This window comes from Cherax quadricarinatus, unplaced genomic scaffold (genome assembly GCF_038502225.1).
Source record: "Cherax quadricarinatus isolate ZL_2023a unplaced genomic scaffold, ASM3850222v1 Contig604, whole genome shotgun sequence".
Taxonomy (NCBI): Eukaryota; Metazoa; Arthropoda; class Malacostraca; order Decapoda; family Parastacidae; genus Cherax; species Cherax quadricarinatus.
This window is the reverse complement of record NW_027195630.1, coordinates 132,671-155,147: the sequence shown is the minus strand read 5'-3', so window position 1 is coordinate 155,147 and position 22,477 is coordinate 132,671. Positions and strand designations below refer to the sequence as shown.

At 40.7% G+C, this 22,477-nt stretch overlaps 1 protein-coding gene across 1 annotated transcript; it reads left to right on the top strand.

Annotated features, from left to right (window-relative positions):
- Positions 1-6,287: 6,287 nt before the first annotated feature.
- LOC138851434 (synaptic vesicle 2-related protein) lies at positions 6,288-8,427 on the top strand (the record flags this gene model as incomplete). Its single annotated transcript, XM_070080556.1, is given in 2 exon segments — positions 6,288-6,372; positions 6,614-8,427. Coding segments are annotated over 2 exon segments (292 nt in total), but the record flags the coding sequence as incomplete, so codon positions are not given.
- Positions 8,428-22,477: the final 14,050 nt, after the last annotated feature.

Sequence of the window (22,477 nt, the reverse complement as noted above, 5' to 3'; positions counted from 1 at the left end):
TCATTAGTGCTTTTATTTTTTCTGAATCCAAATTGGCAGGGGTTGAGTATGTTTTGTGCCGTTATAAATGAATATAGTCTCCTGTGCATGAGTTTCTCAAAGATTTTGGATAGCAATGGTAAGTTTGATATTGGCCTATAGTTGTTTAAATCTGTAGGGTCACCACCTTTATGTATTTGGCTTCAAGGTGAAGCTTTGGTTGTGATTTAAGAAGTAGTTTGGAGGGAAATGGAGGAATGGTAGTTTGGAATGGGGTGATATCCCATGGAGTGGAGAAGTGCCATTGTTGCCATAGATCTTGTATCTGATGCATGCGGAGGTCGGTACCATTTTTTTCGATCCATCTGGAGGGGTGTTCACTAGTGCTGAGGAAAGTTTGGATGGCTTCTGTGCAGGGGTTTGAATGGGCTTGCCTGAGCATATTAACCCCAATTAGGATATTTCTTTCAGTAACACGATCTCTGATGCTTGGAATTTTGATTGGTTTTAGTATTGAAAATGGCTTGAAACTGAGCTCAAATTAGCGGAAATGTTAAATTTTTGCCGATGTTCAAGAGTAAACAAATGACCCCACACGTCTAATACACATAAGCTGGTGGGTCTAATATACATTCACAAATGTGCTGATATTATTTATACAATTATTACAATATTGCATGACAGTAAATCTTTTATGTTTTGGTTTGAATAAAAATTCATTATGTGAATTAAATATCAAAATGGAATTCATTTGTAAAGCCTGAAAACATAACTAATGAACAGAGGAAATGTTAGTTTACTTCCAGGAATGTCTGCATTGTTTATTTCCAGGAATGTCTGCATTGTTTACTTCCAGGAATGCCTGCATTGGAATATTTTGAACTTTGCATTAAATTGGCCAAATTACCAATTTCCAATCACTTTATTTTGTAGTTGAAACAGTTGAGTTGGTGATTTCTTGTGCTCAATCGATAGAATAGAAGTAATACTAGTGAAATAGCTAAGAATTTTGTAGACTGGAATGAGGTAATTGGCGAGTCAAAGGTAATGGGAGTCCAAGTCAGCAAAATCGCCGATGCATATACATATATCGCTGACGCAGCAAAATTCGCGAGAGGATAATTTCGTCAATTTTCCATCAAATTTCATACTTTTTGTTTTATTACCTTCAGAAAAAGAATCTCTACCATTTCATAAGAAAAAAAACAAAATTATTTTTTGAAAATTCTTGGTCACTGGCGTGCACTTTGAAATTTGGCCTCTGGACCCTGAAAGGGTTAAGCTTAACCCTTTCAAGGTCCAAGGCTAAAATCGGAAGGGGTGCCCCAGTGTCCAAGAAATTTAGAAAAAAAAAAAAAAATTATTTTTTTCTTACAGAATTAGAGTATATTTTTGTGAAGGTAATAAAGCAAAAAAAAGAAATCTGATCAGTACTTACCAAGATACAGAGGCTAGAAGTTGACCCAAAATGACCGGGTGGTGGCAACATTGGCGATTTCCACAAACTCGCATTTTTTTATTTTACGATTTTTATACTTTTTTCTTTTCTATTTTTTTCTTTTCCTAGTAACATTTGTGGCCTGTGAGACCAATACTGTATATAATGTATATATATAAACTGACTGTATTGAACACAATAACCGCACTAAAGTTATTACTATAATATTGTTTACCACTCAAAATACTTGTTACTTTCCCTGACAATACAGTGGACCCCCGCATACCGTCGGCATCACATAACGTTCAATCCGCATACCGCTCGCTTTTATCGCAAAAATTTTGCCTCGCATACCGCTCAAAAACCCGCTCACCACTCTTCGTCCGAGACGCGTCCAATGTGCGCCCTTAGCCAGCCTCACATGTGCCGCCGGTGGCATTGTTTACCAGCCAGCCTCCGCGGTAACATCCAAGCATACAATCGGAACATTTCGTATTATTACAGTGTTTTTGGTGATTTTATCTGCAAAATAAGTGACCATGGGCCCCAAGAAAGCTTCTAGTGCCAACCCTACAGCAATAAGGGTGAGAATTACTATAGAGATGAAGAAAGAGATCATTGATAAGTATGAAAGTGGAGTGCGTGTCGCCGACCTGGCCAGGTTGTACAAGAAACCCAAATCAACCATCGCAACAGAAAGGCAATCAAGGAAGCTGTTCTTGCCAAAGGTTTAACTGTGTTTTCGAAACAGAGATCGCAAGTGATGGAAGATGTTGAGAGACTCTTATTGGTGTGGATAAATGAAAAACAGCTAGCAGGAGATAGCATCTCTCAAGCGATCATAAGCGAAAAGGCTAGGAAGTTGCATGAGGATTTAATTAAAAAAATGCCTGCAACTAGTGATGATGTGAGTGAATTTAAGGCCAGCAAAGGTTGGTTTGAGAGATTTAAGAAGCGTAGTGGCATACATAGTGTGATAAGGCATGGTGAGGCTGCCAGTTCGGACCACAAAGCTGCTGAAAAATATGTGCATGAATTCAAGGAGTACATAGACAGTGAAGGACTGAAACCTGAACAAGTGTTTAATTGTGATGAAACAAGCCTGTTTTGGAAGAAAATGCCAAGCAGGACCTACATTACTCAGGAGGAAAAGGCACTCCCAGGACATAAGCCTATGAAAGACAGGCTTACTTTGTTGATGTGTTCCAATGCTACTGGTGATTGCAAAGTGAAGCCTTTATTAGTGTATCACTCTGAAACTCCCAGACCGTTCAGGCAAAAGAATGTCCTCAAGGCTAATTTGTGTGTGCTGTGGAGGGCAAACAGTAAGGCATGGGTCACTAGGGACTTTTTCTATGACTGGTTACACCATGCATTTGCCCCAATGTGAAAGATTACCTAACTGAAAAGAAATTAGAACTTAAGTGCCTCCTGGTGTTAGACAATGCCCCTGGTCATCCTACAGACGTGGCAGAGCGACTTTATGGGGACATGAAATTCATTAAGGTGAAGTTTTTGCCTCCTAATACCACTCCTCTCCTGCAGCCCATGGACCAGCAGGTTATTGCAAACTTCAAAAAACTGTACACAAAAGCTCTGTTTGAAAGGTGCTTTGTAGTGACCTCAGAAACTCAACTGACTCTAAGAGAGTTTTGGAGAGAGCACTTTAATATCCTCAATTGTGTAAACCTTATAGGTAAGGCTTGGGAGGGAGTGACTAAGAAGACCTTGAACTCTGCTTGGACGAAACTGTGGCCAGAATGTGTAGACAAAAGGGATTTTGAAGGGTTTGAGGCTAACCCTGAGAGGATTATGCCAGTTGAGGAATCCATTGTGGCATTGGGAAAGTCCTTGGGGTTGGAGGTTAGTGGGGATGATGTGGAAGAGTTGGTGGAGGAGGACAATGAAGAACTAACCACTGATGAGCTGATAGATCAACTTCAACAGCAAGAGGCCAGACCTGAGGAAACTGGTTCAAAGGAGGGGAGAGAGAAATTGAAGAAATTGCCTACTACAAAGATTAAGGAAATCTGTGCAAAGTGGCTTGAAGTGCAAACCTTCACGATGAAAATCACCCTCACACAGCTATTGCAAGCCATGTTGGCAACCTGTACACTGACAATGTTGTGAAACACTTTAGGGAAGTCATAAAGGAACGAGAGGTACAGGCCACTATGGACAGATATGTTGTGCGAAAGAAGTCCAGTGACTCTGAAGCTGGTCCTAGTGGCATTAAAAGAAGAAGGGAAGTAACCCCAGAAAAGGACTCAACACCTCAAGTCTTAATGGAAGGGGATTCCCCTTCTAAACACTAACACTCTCTCTCCCCTCCTCCCATCCCATCAATCATCACCAGATCTTCAATAAAAGTAAGTGTCATGTAATTGTGCATGCCTTTTTCAGTTTGTGTGTATTAAAATTAACATTTCATGTGGTAAAAATTTTTTTTTTTCATACTTTTGGGTGTCTTGCACGGATTAATTTGATTTCCATTATTTCTTATGGGGAAAATTCATTCGCATACCGATCATTTCGCATAAAATGAGCCCTCTTGCACGGATTAAAGTCGCTATGCGGGGGTCCACTGTAGTTTCCATCAAGGGCTGGTCAAAGAATAGTTCAAAGAATTCCAGTTCATTTGCAGTGTTTCCAAGGGAACAAGTTGGTAGAATTCCACTTTGAGAGTCATCAAAGTGGTGGGGCTTGGGAACAAAATTGGGATTTGCTGCCAATCCCAGATACGGTTTGCTGGTGGATACTGGACAAAATAAGCTGGTTGTACTGGTAGTTGTGGTTGTGGTGGGCTGGTGGCTGACGCTCCATTTTGTCCTTGAACTGAGGAGTCAGCAGCGTGGGTCCCAGCCTGGGCTGGTGAGTCATGCATGGCCATGGCACTACTACCACCTACTGATGCCTGTGGTCTATCCATGCCAAATGTAGCCACATCATCCTCACTTGCACTGTCTATTCCTGGTGTAGGGCCACGGGATGTACTCCAGGATGTACTCCGTCCCCTGGGCACTGCATTGGGAACACTACCCGAGCGCATTCGGCGACGTATATACCGATGCTTCACTGGTGAATATGTTTCCTCACTATCACTACTCGAATGATCGTCAAGAGCAATAAAATCACACTCCACGTCACTATCATCATCATTACTGAAGTCAGAGGCCTGGCCACACGAAAATAATAGTTTTCTCTTGCGATGAGGTACAACTGAACATGACTGAGGCGTGTCCACACCAGAGGTAGAAGGTTGAGGATCGTCAGGGTTTTCTGCGCTATTATCGATATCTTGGTCATTCCTTTCGGTCAAAGCCAAAGAATTCATCTTCATTTCCACTTCCTTCAGAGTCAGAACTATCAGATAGGAAGAGGAGAGTCCCAATTTTCCTTGGAGTGAGAGCTGCCTTGTGACGAGGCATGGTAAACAAAGGTAACTGAGCCGGCGTTCCCACAATGCTATGCGGGTGCCTAGAATTTTTGTTTACGGCGCACACACACCACGCAGACCCGTTCTCTCACATGTAGTCCTACCAGCCTTTTCGTGCTTAAGGGTTAAGTTTGATATTTGTTATTTCTCTGATCAGTGCCTCCTTTCATATTTCAAATATACTAGCCCCTTTCGGCAGCTCTGTGATTATTTGCCTTTGCCTGTATAGGGAGCACCTCTCTCTTTCTGGTATATATCTTCTATTCATAAAGGAATATGCCTTGAGCATACCTCAAGTGCCAATTAATTGTTTCTAGGCAAAGATTCAGATCCATGTTGTTTAGGATATCCTCTCAGTTTGTTTCATTTAGGACATGGTTAATTTGATCCCACTAGATGTTTTTGCTATTGAGGTTGAATTTGGTGAAGGCACCCTCATAACTGATCTCCTTATGTCTGTACCTGTATTATGTTATGATCTGAGTGTACAGTATTGTCTTTGATACGGTTATATTTCATACCAGATCATCATTATTAGTGAAGATGAAGTCGAGTGTATTTTCCAGTCCTGTAGGCTCTACTATTTTCTGGCTTAAGGTGACTTTGTTGCAGAGATTTAATAGCTCATGTGTGTGAATTTTCATGTGTTGCCTCCTGGGGTTATCCCTGCTAAAACATTATTTTCTACATTCTTCCATTGTAGGTGTCCTAAGTTGAAATCACCCAGCAGTAAGCTGTTTGGGGCAGTAATTGGGAGATTTTCCAGACAGGAGCCAGTTTTCAAAAGCTGTTCCTGAAATTGTTGGGAAGATGCATAATTATTATTATTATAATCAAAGGGGAAGCGCTAAACCCGTAGGATTATACAGCGCCCGGGGGGGGATGTGGAAGGCATTCAGGCTTAATTCGGGGAACTGGAGCACAGTTCCAATTCCCTAAATCAAGAGCCCCTCACCAACATCAAGGAACCTTCCATGAGGGGGGAAGATGCATAAGAGGCTTGCATATAACCACAATGACAAGGTTTTGGTTTTCAATCTTTACTGCCAAAACTTCAGTTACATCATATGTGGTGTTTAGTAATTCTGAGTAAATAAGTGACTTGGTGACATACAGGTCAACTCCAGCTTGTTGCCTGTTTTTTCTGTTGCATCTGAATAAGTTGTAACCTAGGGTCCTTATTTCATTGTGAAAGCGATTCTTTATGTGGAGTTACAATAGTGATCCAAGGTGGTGTAGTATTTGTCATTTCCTGCCAGTTTCTTTTTCTTCTTTCTGGCACTAAAAAAATCTCTTGATGAATTCATAAGTTTATATATGAGACTGTGTTTTAAAATTATTGTCTTTTATTTTGTGTGTCAGTTTAAGTTAAAAACAAGCTTATTTATTTTAAGAAATACATGAAAACTAACAGTTATTATTATTATTTCCAAGTCGAACCTGGCTCACTTTCATACTGTTTGTGGCACGTGGAATAATATCTGGAGTGTTCCAAGCAGCTTATGTTTACACACCAGAGGTAAGCATCAGTATATTTCATACTGTTGTTGTTATAATCACAACTAAGCTCTAAACCCAAAAGGGTTATACAGCACTGATATTTCATACTAGAGTTTAATGCAAGTCAGTTTGCCTATTATTTTTTTCATCTTGTTTTATTTATTCAGAGCAAATCTTTATTCATTATATAACATACAGGTGTCCTTCAGTTTGTGTGTAGTCTTACCCTTTAATATATAAAATCGTAATGTTTTTTCCAGGTATATCCCACATCACTGCGAGCAGTAGGTGTGGGGACGTGTTCTGGCATGGCTCGTTTTGGTGCTATGCTGACACCTATTGTTGCACAAGTTCTGACACGCACTTCCATACATCTGGCAACAGCAACCTATGGGATTGTAGCCATTTTTGCAATTGTTGCTGCATTGATGCTTCCCATTGAGACAAGAGGCAGAGCAATGGCATAGTTTCATACGGTGGTTTACCTTTTGCCGGATTTGTCAGACCCAGCGCATTCTATTAATAATAAAAAAAAATGTTAATGACACAAATAACTATCACCATATATACAAAATAATTTCCACTCAGTCAGACTTTTCTTTTAAAGGTATGACAAGTATATTTAATTAGTATGGCAAGTTTAAAACAGATTCTGAGAAAATGGTGAACTATTATAATTCAGATGCTATATTTATTCAGATCTCCATGTACTTTTATAAAGATATATCCAGTAGCTGCATAAGTTTTAAATGGAGTAAAACTGATTAACATACATGGAAGAGATGGAAACTTCAAAACCTATATGTAATAGTCGTTTATAATAATTATTATAATCATAGGGGAGCACTAAACCCGTAGGATTATACAGCGCATGTGGGGGGGATGGAAGGTATTCAGACTCAGTTCAGGGAACCAGAGCACAGATCCAATTCCCTAGATCAAGAGTCCCTCACCAGCATCAAGGAACCTCCCTTGAGGGGTGTAATAGTCGAAATGAGGGCTGCTTGGCACGTATTTTCTACAGTAAGTATTTTATTCTTTAATATATTTCTAGTTTTTATTGGTTATTATGGTAAATAATACAGACTATTACTAGACTACTACTATTATTATTATAATCAATACCAAGCACTAAACCCACAAGGGTCATACAACACTGTAGTAGAATACTAGTTCTGCCATATTACTGGCAAGTACCCTAGATCAATTCAGGTGTTATTTAGTATAGTATTATCTTTCTAGCTGCCTCTTAATGTAAGTTTCTGATGTGACTATTTATAGATTTTATTCACTTCCTGAATATGTGAATGTTAGAAGAAAATTCATGTTTATCTGAACTTATATTTATATAAAAATACTACTGCAGTTTTTAATGTACGAGTTTTGGTTTTGTGAAAACACATAAGTAAAAATACCAGTAATGATACTATAGTCTTAAGGATGTACAGTACAATACTTTACATATTTATATGGTATTGGGTTTAGATCAATTTTATGTATTGTTAGTGTAGTGGACTAGACTCTGTATCAGCCACTAGACTAATGTTCTTCTTTCTACCAGGAAATATTCTCCACAGAGCTCTCGTGTGGAAACTCCAATCACACCAAAGAATAATAGTTTTTCCATATTTCAGAAAAAATTATGACTGGATATGTGATTTTAGTTTATATTATTAATTTATATATTTGTTCATAACAATATAAACTTGCCATATTTCTTTATTCCACTGAATTGTATTCAGTATTCAATTAGCAAAATTTAACTGACTTTGCCATTTTCTTAGAGTAACAATGTTGATAATTTTCTCACCTGGCGAAATATTTTTTTTGCTATTGAAGCGATATGATTATTAGATCATGTTAGGAAATTTTTCATAGATGATAGGCAAGTGCTGTTGATACATTCACAATTTTGACAAACTGTGATATAAATAATGGTGAGAGTACAATATGCTAAAGTATCCATACATTCATCTAATGCAGATTGTTTGTTATTTAACTTTGGCTGGAGTTGTGTTAAAGTATTCCAGAATGTTTACATACAGTGCATTCATTATATTACCAGTCCAGTGTTTTTGTTTGTCGTCTCATTTCTTTTCCCCAGTTATTTCTTACATTTCCTTTGAAAGTGTACAGGAGAAACCTGATTATACGGCAAGTTAGGTTCCAGGTTACTGCTGTAAAGTGAATTACCCTTTTCTTCACTTTTAAATGCATATAAATGCTTGATAACATGTTTACACTATCATATATTATATGAACAATAGAACTAAGCCTAAAATAAAATAAAAAAAAGTAAAATGCATATACAGTATACATGTACTCATTACTTACCTCACAATATTTTCATCTTTAGCTTATAGTGAGTGGTGAGTAGTATTAGCCCCCTAACAAGAATATTAGTATCTTAATTATCTGTGCTGAACATTAATATAATAAAATAGAAGTGCTAAACTTACAAGGGTCGTACAGCACTGCCAGGCAGGAAAGGGTGCAGGGGTATTGAGTAGCAAAACGGAGAGGGATTATTATGAGGTCATGAAGTGCAGTGGATAGTGCAGGGGTAGAGGGAAGCAAGAGATTGAGGAAGAAAGGGCTGTGAGGAGTTCTAGAGGCATCGTCATCAGAGTTTGTACAGGAAATCAGTTGCTGTCAAAAAGTCAATGAGAGTGTCTAGGTTAAAGGAGGGTCCATCAGCTAGAAGGGAAGGTAAAGTAAAGGCAGTAGAGCGGTGACGATGTTGGAGGTAAATTCTGCGTGCTCATTGATAGAGTGGGCAGTCCAACAGAATATGACTAACAGAAACTGGAACCTGACAATTCTTACGTAGTGGAACAGGGCAACTCTCCATGAGATACCCATGAGTAAGATGAGTGTGGCCGATGCGAAGACAGGAGAGAGTAGTCTCCCAACCTTGACACTGACGAAAAGAAGACAGCCAGGAACCTGTACTTGGTTTAATAGAATGTAGTTTGTTATGTAGCAGATCAGACCAGCATTGTTGCCAACAGGTGCGAAGGTGGGTAGCAGTTACAGCAGAATAGTCTGTGAATGTAACACCTCTATATGAAACTGGGAGGTCATGTACTGCTGACCGTGCAGCAGTGTCTGCCTGTTCATTGCCCTGTATGTCAACATGACTGTGGACCCAACAAAAAGCATTATCCTAACCTTCCTATGGTGTAGAAATATACCTAGTTGGATGAATCTTATTGTGGCTAGCTGGTCCAGTGGCTAATGCGACGGTCTGGAGTTTTGAGACTGATCGCGGGTTCTATCCCCACCTGTGGTATGGTTTGTTTGCAATCATGTCATTACGATTTCGTGAGTCATGTTGATGGCTTTGAGGGGACTTGAGCTAGAGTTCATCACGGCCACGCTAGCTGGAGATTCATCTGTAAAAACTTGCATTTGTGGTCACAGTGGTGCCTATGCTAACCTTCCTATGGTGTAGAAATATACCTAGTTGAACGAATCTTATTGTGGCTAGCTGGTCCAGTGGAGTTTTGAGACTCTCTGATCGCGGGTTCTATCCCCGCCCGTGGTATAGTTTATCCTTTACACAGGACTGTAGTGAGTTAAAGCAAGATATTTATAAAATTGGATTTAAAAGTTGTTTATTTACAGATACTAGTAGATGAGAGGTTAGTTGTTAAATATTTTTATTATGCACACTATACCCATCCTGTGGGTGGTAGTCAAAAGGTTACAGAGGTACATAATGGGTCCAGGTACTGGGCCACAAAGTTTTGATAGCTGAGCAAGTTACAAAGGTAATGAACTCCAGGTAGATTTGGTCACAATCATGACATGTTACAAAGGTAATGAAACATCTACATTCCTATACATTGTTACAATCATGAACAAATTACAAAGTAATGAGCCAATGACATGTCCACACCAGGTCACAAGTGTAATGAGTTGGTTAGTTTAATATGTTTATGCACCCCATGCCCATCCTGTGGGCGGGAGTCAAAAGATTACAGAGGTACATAATGGGGTCCAGGGACTGGGCCCCAAAGTTTGATAGCTGAGCAAGTTACAAAGCTAATGAACTCCAGGTAGATCTGGTCACAATCATGACACGTTACAAAGTTATTTACAGATTACAGCCTCTTCAAGGGGGGCTCCTTGGCGTGGTGAAGAGGCTCTTGGTCTGAGGAATTAGCCCTGTCGTCCTAAGACCGAACCTAACTACCCCCCATTCTCCCCTCCCCTATCCCATCCTCCCCTTTTTCCATTCCTCCTCCTCGTCCCCACCCCTCCCTTTTGCCCTTCCTCTTTTTGGCCTTTGGGATTTCTCCCACAGGCGCGCTAGTTCCTAGGTAGGGGAAAGGACACCGGGGTCCATCCCATTCCGTTGAGGTTCTTGGCGGTGGCGTAGTTTGCCGTGGAATCTGGATTGCCTGGGGATGTCCCGATCCCTCTCCGGTATCCCAGAGTAGCTTTGGGTGTCTTTCGGGCGACGGGTGTATCTCTGGAAGCCACCTTTCAGATTCCGGGGGTGGTGGCCGAAGGAGGTATGCTTTGTGGCGGATATCCGGCCACCCTCTCTTTTGTCCACCGAGGTAGCTCGGCAGATGTGAGGTTGCTATCCCGGATTGCTGGTTTACTGGCATGAAGGGTAGGGTATGGCACGGGTTCCATGAAGAGGCGGGGCCAGGAGCTTGGACTCGACCCCTGCAACCTCAACTAGGTGAGTACACACACACACATGTGATAATGCTTTATTTACATGGAGCAAAGTCAGGGTATTTTTCCAGAATGGTCTGTAATATACCACTATGGATAAAATACTTACCTGGACATATCTTAAGACATATCTTGAACATTTCTGAGTGAGTTGTCTCTAAATTCATTAATTTTATCTCACTCCAATACATAATGACGCAGGGTGTGACAATAGTCCATCTGGCAAAGTTTGCATTTCATTTGGTCTACATCTGGTGGTGGTGATTTAACCTGCCAAAGATACTTGTACTCCAGCCAGAGCCTGGCGGTAGTGACATCCAAGAGTCTGCTTATTTTGTTGGATGCACCATAGACATGTGGCTCCTCCTGCATGATAGAATGTTGATAGATGTAAATCTCCCTGAGTCTTAAGTCAATAAAATTCAGTTGAAGTTCTTTTCGTATTATTGTTCTCAAACTGCTACCTGACACGCCAAGATTGTAATCTACCCCCTCTTTGAAAGCATACAGCTTAGCCAATTTATCAGTTCTATCATGCATCCAAAGACCAATGTGAGATGGAATCCACAGCATGTGCACTCTGACTCCACTGTCCACAATCCTTCCATACCTGTGTCTGGGGTCTGACACGAGCATGCCACAATTTATACTTAATGCATTCGTCTCTCGACCCTTGGGTAGACAGGACATACATGGAACTGCACTTTGACCCCTCGTGGCAGGTGACAGCACTTTCATCATGGTGGAGGGTGGCCGCAGACGTGTCAACACTGTTTGTGTGGAACTGGTGAGGGGCGTGCTCAATGCCCAGAATACCAATATGTTGCTGACGGCGATATTGCAGGATATGTATGGCATTGCTAATGAAGACCTTTATGGTGCTTCACTGAATGGCGTGGCACAAATTTTCGTCAAGTTCCGGCTGAGAAGCACTTATGAAAACATGGTCAAGTACCAGGATATGGTTAAGCTGGTTACCCCTGGCATTAGTGTCCGTCTTCACGATGTGTCAAGGTTCTACACCTGGGTCAAGGTGCGTAATGTACCTTTTGAGGTTGTTGAGCGAGATTTAAGGCATGTATTCAGAAGATATGGGACAATTCATATGGCAACATTGGGACATTGGCGAGATGGGCCGCTTGTTGGCTTCCCTGAACTGACGTTTTCCTTTAAAATGTCCCTGAAGCATCCTATTCCATCATATGTGGGGATGGAGGACTTCTGGGTCAGAGGCGTACGTGCCGCATGTGTGGGGCATACAACGACATAGCGGTGCATTGTCCAATGCAGTATGGGAGACCTGAGGCTGATGCGAGGCCTGATGATACTACGGATCGGCTGACTTATGCAATGGCGATGCAACGTGAGCTGTCATCATGGGAGGCATGGAGTATGGAGAGGGTGAGCTTTCATCATGGGAGGCATGGAGTATGGAGAGGGTGAGCTTTCATCATGGGAGGCATGGAGTATGGAGAGGGAGAGGGTATTGTCGCCTGATTGTCTGACACTCGCTGGAATTGGTGAGGACGTAGGCTTGGTGTCGGCAATGAGTGGTGTGGAGTCTGCAATTGCTCAACATGTTCTGGAAGCTTCCATTCAGGAGGCCCTGCACGACTTATTGGATGTTTCGGTGTCTACTGTGGACAATGCTGGGTTGGATACCGTGAGTGTCGTGGCAGGGGTGGGAGGCCTCAACAAGAAGGATGTGAGTGGTAAAGGGCTGGTTCAGAGTGTGGCAGTGGAGGTCAACAGAGAAGATGCCCAGGAGGAGGTGATGATTGAGGAGCGTAGCTCTCACAAGAGGGCAGCTGTCATTTCTGATAGTGAGGATGTTTTGACGCCTGGGCAAAGGACTGGGAAGAAAGCTTGGCATGATGTAACGCCTAGAGGTAAACATGGCTTAAAGAATATTGAGTGTGTGCAAGGGGAAGCTAATGGGAAGTGTGGGGGGGCAGGGTGGGGATTCTCACTTGGGTTCTAAGTGTGTTAGGGTGCCTAAGGGTAAGCCCCATTACTGCCTTCAAGTGTCTCATTTTAAATGTTAATGGGTTGAAAGCAGAGGGCAAATGTAAAGGTTTGGAGGTTTATTTGAGGAGATATGTGCCAGACCTTGTGTTCCTGCAGGAACATAATTATAAATCTTTGGGTGAGTTGTTGATTACTGGATATGAAGTGTATATGGGTTCTACACGATTGAAAGGTGGTGTGGCGTTATTAAGGAAGCCAGCCCGTTTCTTTTGCACAGGTGTGAGGTAGGGGAGGAGCGGTGGGTGGTTAGGGTGGATGGTATGTGGGGTGGGGTTCGGGTGGGTTTCATTGGGGTGTATGGGCAAGCAGAAGGGGACATGGGCATTAAAAATAGGTTCTTTAGGGACGTCCTTGTCTACCATTTAACCCTTTCAGGGTCCAAGGCCCAAATCTGGAGTCACGCACCAGTGTCCAAGAATTTTCAAAAAAAAAAATTTGTTATTTTTTCTTATGAAATCGTAGAGAATCTTTTTGTGAAGGTAATAAAACAAAAAGTACGAAATTTGGTGGAAAATTGATGAAATTATGCTCTCGCGAATTTTGATGTGTCAGCGATATTTACGAATCGGCGATTTTGCCGACTTTGACTCCCATTTTAGGCCAATTATATTATTCCAATCAACCAAATTCTTAGCTATTTCACTAGTATTACTTCTATTCTATCGATTGAGCACAAGAAATCGCCAAGTCAACTGGTTCAACTACAAAATAAAGTGATCGGAAATTGTTAATTTGGCCAATTTAACACAAAGTTCAAAATATTCCAATTTCAAAATAGGGTCCAGAATAAACAATGTAGGTATTCCTGGAACTAAACTAACATTTCCTCTGTTCATTAGTTATGTTTTGAGGCTTTACAAATAAATTCCATTTTGATTTTTTATTCACATAATGAATTTTTATTCACACCAAAAAATAGAAGATTTACTGTTATGCAATACTGTAATAATTGTATAAATATCATCACCATATTTGTGAATGTATATTAGACCCACCAGCTGACATGTATTAGACGTGTGAGGTCGTTTGTTTACTCTTGAATATCGGCAAAAATTTAACATTTCCGCTACTTTGAGCTCAGTTTCAAGCCATTTCCAGTGCTAAAACCAATCAAAATCATCTCTATTTCTGTAATATGTCTTCCATTCTATCAAATGAGACCAAGAAATCGCAAATACAACTATAAAAAACATACGAAAAAACACTGCAAAGTTGCTGTTTTAATCGAAAAATCATGATTTCAGTTTTTTCTCTCATTATACACAGTGTGCTGCAGGATCTGTTTTATGTGGTGCACACATACCACATAGATGTATTCTCTCATATCTAGGCCCAAATGTACCACTCACAGTTTATCAGAGTGAGCTGAGCTCATGGCGTAGATCTACGGTTTGGACACTCACCGTAAAGCCGTAGATCTACGGGACGGACCCTGAAAGGGTTAAGATTGCTGCCAGGCATTACGATTATAAGGGGTGATTGGAACTGTGTTGTACGACGTAAGGATGTGGAGCCTAGAGGGAGGGTTTTTTCGGGATTTTTAGGGGATCTGTTGCAAGGTGTGAATGTAGTGGATGTTGAAAGGGAGGTAGGTGGGGTGATGCATACGTTTATTAAGCGTGACTGTGGCGAGGCTTGATCGCATTTATGTATCTCAGGGGGTGAGGGTGGGCAGTGTGTGTGCATTGAATGTAAGTTTCTCTGATCATCGAGGGGTTCTGGTGGACTTAATTGGGAGGGTTTGCCGAAGCATTTCAGGGGTTACTGGAAGATGAATGTTGGGTTATTGCATAAAAGGGGGGAGGGAATCTTTTGAGTGTGCTTGGAGGAGGTTGTGGGTTGATGTCCTTGGGTGGCAGGACACAGTTGGTAAGGGGAAGGTGAAGGATTTTTATCAGAAGAGGGGAAAGGAAGAGCGGCAGTTTCAATATGGGATTTTAAATTACCTTGAGGGTCAGCTACAGGAATGTTATATGAGAGGGGGGGGAGCATATCCGATGGGTGAGATTGAGGGTTTGAAACAACGGATTAGGGATATTCAAAATTGTAATTTTGATGCGGTGAGGGTTGCAGGGAGCCTTGATGAGGTCTTATGGGGAGACTGTCCTTCAGCGTATGTCTTGCAAGAGCAGGGGAAACGTTGCAGGGCAATGATGAGTTTGTGGGTACAGGAGCAATTTTTTTTATATATTTTATTTAAAAACATGGTATTACATGAAATATATAAAAACACATGACAACCTATAGTCAAATATGTATATTAAAACACATGACAACCTATAGTTAAATAACTAGAGAACAGTCTAAACGTTACTCATCAGCACTTACCTGCCTGATAAGAAGGTCTAAAAAAATTGTATTATGAAAATAGATTACATAACATCAAAGGTGATATGACAAAAATCTGGAAAACACTATCTGAAATTCTTGGAACTAAAAAGCTATCCAAAAACAAAACAATCAAACTAACAAAACCAGATGAACCCCCACTCACACCTACTGAAACAGCGAACAGACTCAATGTTTTGTTCTCCACCACTGGAAAAAATCTAGCGAACAAAATCCCAAATGCAAACACTCGTCCATCAGACTACCTCATAGGTACCTACCCAAATACACTATTCCTAGCTCCAACCAACCCCATAGAAGTTACGCTCATCATAAACACCCTTAAAAACGAGGCAGGAGACGAACAACTTGCCTGCTTTTATGTACAAAAATAGCTTCTCAAGTATTGTCACCAATTATTGCAACGCTCTTTTAATAAATCCATTGAATCGTCAACCTTCTCAACAATCCTCAGACTAGCGAGGGTCACTCCAATCCACAAAGGAGGTGTCCAAGCTGACTTAAATAACTATAGACCAATATCTAACTTACCACTGCTCTCTAACATCTTTGAAAAATTAATTCATAGACGGATCTGTTCCTACCTCGTTTCACACAACATATTAAACCCTTGTCAATTTGGATTCTGGAATAATAAAAGCACAAATGATGCCATCATACACATGCTAGAACTAATATATACCGCACTTGAAAAGAAAGAAGTCCCGCTGGGCATTTTCATTGATTTACGTAGAGCTTTTGATCCAGTTGACCATGAACTGCTGTACTCCAAATTAACGCACTATGGTATCAGAGGCCACTCCCTCAACTACCTAATATCATACCTTAGTAACAGAACTCAGTATGTATATGCAAATGATGCCAACTCTTCCACCCAACCAATCACAGTAGGAGTCCCACAAAGAAGTGTCCTTGGACCACTCCTCTTTCTCATCTACATCAATGATTTACCGAATGCATCACAGCTACTCAAACCCATATTATTTGCAGATGACACTACATATGTCTTTTCCCACCCAAATACAGTCATACTAGCAAACACAGTCAATGCCGAATTGCAGAAAATATCTGCCTGGATGATGACTAACAAGTCATAGCATGAACCAGTTCAAGAAGAGTGCAAAAAGGTGTCTGATGAATGTAGCTACAGAAAGGGAGGGGAATGATTTTCTATTTTTTTAGCTAACATACGTGTAAATTTTACCTTATTCCTAATAATGACCCTCGTATTGTAGTCTTAATGACCCTCGTGTAGTAGATAGTCTTTTTAGTATAATAAAATGTTATCTTCATTATAGAATAATAAGAAAATATAACCTTTATATTATAATAATAAGGTAAAAGAACCCCAATGGAAATAAGTCACTCTGTCTGACTTTTTTGGGTTATCCTAGGTTCTCTACACATATGCTGCTATGTATGATAATTCTATGTAACTGTATTTGTGTATACCTGAATAAACTTACTTGCTTACTAACAAACTTACCCTGAACACTGATAAAACCTATTTCATTCAGTTTGGAAACAAAGCTGCAAATGATCCAATTAACATAACGCTAAACGGATCATCAGTCACAAGACTCACAGAGGGAAAATTCCTAGGTATCCACCTTGACAGTAGCCTTAAGTTCCGGACACATGCAACAAATCACCAAGAAAATCTCCAAGACTGTAGGCATACTATCAAAGATAAGGTACTACGTTCCACAATCAGCTCTCCTGGCACTGTACCATTCACTCATATACCCTTATCTTACATATAGCATTTGTGCATGGGGATCAACAACATGCAGTCACCTAAAACCCCTAATAACCAGCAAAAGGCAGCAGTAAAAATGATAACAAATTCCCACTCCCGCCAGCATACTCCACCAATTTTCAAGAGTTTGAATCTGCTCACCATTAAGAACATCCACACTTATTCATGTGCCTACTACATACATAGAACAATACACGCAAATATAAACCCTCCACTCAAACTTCTCCTAACAAACCTAAACAGGACACATGACCACAACACAAGACACAGATCTCTTTTTTTATATAACTCGTGTCCATATCACACTGTGTAAAAACTCTATGCACATAAAGGGCCCCAAAATATGGAATTCATTACCAGAGGATATTAAAGTAACCCAGTCTGAAAATCAATTTAAGACTCTTCTCAAAAGCCACTTAATCACCCTAGACTAAATGCTAAATACTCAGTACACATATACTCACTTATGTACTCCCACATCGTAACTTCAACAATCACTTTGAGCCTTTTATCCATTGTTGACAGGAATATAATTGAATCATTGTTTTCACTAAAAGCATTTTCGAATATATGAATAATATCTTTTGTCTTATACAAATTTTGATTCATTTATAATTAATAATCTACTGCACAACTATAAAATAATTACTGTCCTACTGTACAACTATGATATAATCCTTAGTGTTGTAAGCCAATAATGTTAAGTTGGCCCATAATGCCTAAGCATAATAGAGGCTCTCTTTGCATTGCAACCCACTATTGTAAATACAAAATCTCAATGTACTATTTGCAAAGACAATATAAATAAATAAATACTACCCTACCGTCGTCAAGCAGAACACCACACCACAACTGTGTGCATACCAACACCCCCCCCCCCTGTTCCCCTTATTAACTGTCCCAAATCTTACATTCATTTCATCAAACCTGTTGGATCCACCCAACAGAATTACATATATATAAACAAATCTGATACCCTGTACATCCTGATAGGGTGTATGCACATAGAGGCCACAGTCAGCTTCTTCCATCCCACAGTGATGGCGTACCTCCGACCACAAGAAATTCGTGATACTATCATGAAATGCATAGCACCGACATAAGTATTTCCTTATTTACATCTAGGGATCCTATAAAAATTCCCCCTTCCCCCTGGTGGTTATCCTCCCCTCCCCCCTATTATTCACAACCTAACAGACATATACTATTATAATAATGGCTGTTTGCCCAAAATCCTGAGCACAAACATGTACGGACCAACAAAGGCTCACTAACACCACTACAGTACACAGCACACAAAATAAATTGTGGAAATTTGTCTGGACTGCCTCCATGTGAGTTGTCTACCTTGGCAAGCTCTGCTGACACCGATCCCTGAGGTCGGTACCTCAGCCTCATAAGTGGCTTATAGGATAGATTTCCATAAATGACTGATGTTGCAAGAAATCTCTCCTGCATGCACATATAAAGGACTAACTTACTTGGTGTTGGAGAATGTATCCCGATCTTCAACCTCCCTAAGCTTTAGCCCTTCTGGACTTTCCCTCAGAACCACGTGCAACTAAGGCCGGATTACCGCATAGGCAAACTAGGCATTTGCCTAGGGCCCCACGTATTTGGGGGCCCCGCGGTCCAAGGGGTTCAGGGGCTCATCCAAGACTGCGCACATGGTGCAAGTGCAAAGGGGTCCCTACCTAAAAAGTTCAAGTGTTTGGAGAGTAAAACTGATTTTTAAAAATTAATCAAAACAAAAATAAATAATGAAATAAAATAAAAATAAATAAACCTAACCATTGATGGCAACACTCAACACGCCTTTGTTTACATCAGAACAGCTGATATCCCCCCAATTGACAGAAAAAAAAATTAATAATAATTAAAAAATTAATAATACAGTGGGCCCCCGCATAGCGAACTTAATCCGTGCAAGAGGGCTGGCCGTTATGCGAAATGTTCGCTATGCGAATTAATTTTCCCCATAAGAAATAATGGAAATAAAATTAATCCGTGCAAGACACCCAAAAGTATGAAAAAAATTTTTTTTACCACAAAAAAATGTTAATTTTAGTACACACAAACTGAAAAAGGCATGCACAATTACATGACACTTACTTTTATTGAAGATCTGGTGATGATTGATGGGATGGGAGGAGGGGAAAGAGAGTGTTAGTGTTTAGAAGGGGAATCCCCTTCCATTAGGACTTGAGGTAGTAAGTCCTTTTCTGGGGTTACTTCCCTTCTTCTTTTAATGCCACTAGGACCAGCTTCAGAGTCACTGGACTTCTTTCGCACAACATATCTGTCCATAGTGGCCTGTACCTCTCGTTCCTTTATGATTTGTCTAAAGTGGTTCACAACAGTGTCATTGTAACAGTCACCAGCACGGCTTGCAATAGCTGTGTGAGGGTGATTTTCATCAAAAAAGGTTTGCACTTCAAGCCATTTTGCACACATTTCCTTAATCTTTGAAGTAGGCAATTCCTTCAATTTCTCTCTCCCCTCCTTTGAACCAGTTTCCCCAGGTCTGGCCTCTTGCTCTTGAAGTTGATCTATCAGCTCATCAGTGGTTAGTTCTTCATTGTCCTCCTCCACCAACTCTTCCACATCCTCCCCACTAACCTCCAACCCCAAGGACTTCCCCAATTCCACAATTGACTCCTCAACTGGTATACTACTCCTCTCAGGGTTAGCCTCAAACCCTTCAAAATCCCTTTTGTCTACACATTCTGGCCACAGTTTCTTCCAAGCAGAGTTCAAGGTTCTCTTAGTCACTCCCTCCCAAGCCTTACCTATAAGGTTTACACAATTGAGGATATTAAAGTGATCCTTCCAAAACTCTTTTAGAGTCAATCGAGTGTCTGTGGTCACTTCAAAGCACTTTTGAAACAGAGCTTTTGTGTACAGTTTCTTGAAGTTGGAAATGACCTGCTGGTCCATGGGCTGCAGGAGAGGAGTGGTATTAGGAGGCAAAAACTTCACCTTAATGAAGCTCATGTCCCCATAAAGTCGCTCTGCCACGTCTGTAGGATGACCAGGGGCATTGTCTAACACCAGGAGGCACTTAAGGTCTAATTTCTTTTCAGTTAGGTAATCTTTCACATTGGGGGCAAATGCATGGTGTAACCAGTTATAGAAAAATTCCCTAGTGACCCATGCCTTACTGTTTGCCCTCCACAGCACACACAAATTATCCTTGAGGACATTCTTTTGCCTGAACGCTCTGGGAGTTTCAGAGTGATACACTAATAAAGGCTTAACTTTGCAATCACCACTAGCATTGGCACACATCAACAAAGTAAGCCTGTCTTTCATAGGCTTATGTCCTGGGAGTGCCTTTTCTTCCTGAGTAATGTAGGTCCTGCTTGGCATTTTCTTCCAGAACAGGCCTGTTTCATCACAATTAAACACTTGTTCAGGTTCCAGTCCTTCAGTTTCTATGTACTCCTTGAATTCATGCACATATTTTTCAGCCGCTTTGTGGTCCGAACTGGCAGCCTCACCATGCCGTATCACACTATGGATGCCACTACGCTTCTTAAATCTCTCAAACCAACCTTTGCTGGCCTTAAATTCACTCACATCATCACTAGTTGCAGGCATTTTTTTAATTAAATCGTCATGCAACTTCCTAGCCTTTTCACATATGATCGCTTGAGAGACGCTATCTCCTGCTAGCTGTTTTTCATTTATCCACACCAATAAGAGTCTCTCAACATCTTCCATCACTTGCGATCTTTGTTTCGAAAACACAGTTAAACCTTTGGCAACAACAGCTTCCTTGATTGCCGTTTTCTTGCCCACAATAGAAGAGATGGTTGATTTTGGTTTCTTGTACAACCTGACCAGGTCGGTGATACGTACTCCACTTTCATACTTATCAATGATCTCTTTCTTCATTTCAATGGGTATTCTTACCCTTTGAGGTGTAGGGTTGGCACTAGAAGCTTTCTTGGGGCCCATGGTCACTTATTTTCCAGAAACAGCACCGAAAACACTGTAATAATACGAAATATTCCGAGTGTATGCTTGAATGTTACCGCGGAGGCTGGCTGGTAAACAATGGCACGGGCGGCACATGTGAGGCTGGCTGAGGGCGCACATTGGACGCGTCTCGGACGAAGGCCGCTGAGCGGGTTTTTGTCCACTATGCGGGGCAAAATTTTAGCGAACAAAGCGTCCGCTATGCGGATTGTTCGCTATGCAAGGCGTTCGCTATGCGGGGGTCCACTGTAATTGATAATGAAAAATTTGTATTTGCATGATTACAGACAGTGATACATCCTCATTATGGCATCTCGTGAACGTGATGTTGGACGTTCTTATGCGAGTGGGTCACAGAAAAGAAAGAAGAAAATTCAAGAAGAACAGAAAAAGAAAGATGTAGGAAGCTGCAGAAAGATCACAGACATGCTCACGAAAACAGTTTCTGATGTTACCAGTACAGTTGAATCTGCAGATACGTCAGATCATACAGGAAGCCTTCCCTCCATTATTTCTCAGCCAGCATCTACTTCTTTTGTGTCTCCTCTCAATGTCTCAACGGACATTTCATCCACAGGATTTGTCTTAAAAGATCCTGCCTCATGGCCAAATGTAATCCCAGATTCTCTACGTAATGCTTTCATTGCAGAAAACTTCAGTCAAACTCTGAACATTGACTTTAGGAAATCAGCAAGGATTTATGATGATGGAAGTCGTCGTTGTTTAAAGTCATCTATGTTTTATAGGAAGCTTGCAAATTCAGAAACTGTGAAAAGATCATGGATGGTATACTCTGAAAGCTCAGGAAAAGTGTACTGTTCAGCATGCAAGCTATTTTCTACCAAAGAAAATACCTTCACACGGGTTCAATGACTGGAAAAATTCCAAGCGTTTCGAGGAAAACAGCACCACTCACAAAAGCTGCATTTTAGCCAGTGTATTTTGTGCACAGAAAAAAGGCTTATTGGATTCTCATTTGGAAAATCAAACTGAAAAAGAGCACACTTATTGGAGAAAAGTTCTAGAAAGAGTTGTTGCTGTTGTAAAATTCTTAGCTCTAAGAGGACTTGCTTTCCGTGGAGAAAATGAGGTTTTTGGTTCGGAAAACAATGGCAATTTCCTAGGGATCATAGAACTGTTAGCACAATTCGATCCATTCTTAGCAAATCATGTGTCACGCCTTGGGAATGCAGGAAGAGGCACTGTATCTTACATGTCATCTACTATATGCAATGAATTTATTGAACTGATGACTAAGAAGGTCCTCAATAACATCATAGCAGCTGTGAAAACTGCAAAATACTTTGCAATAAGT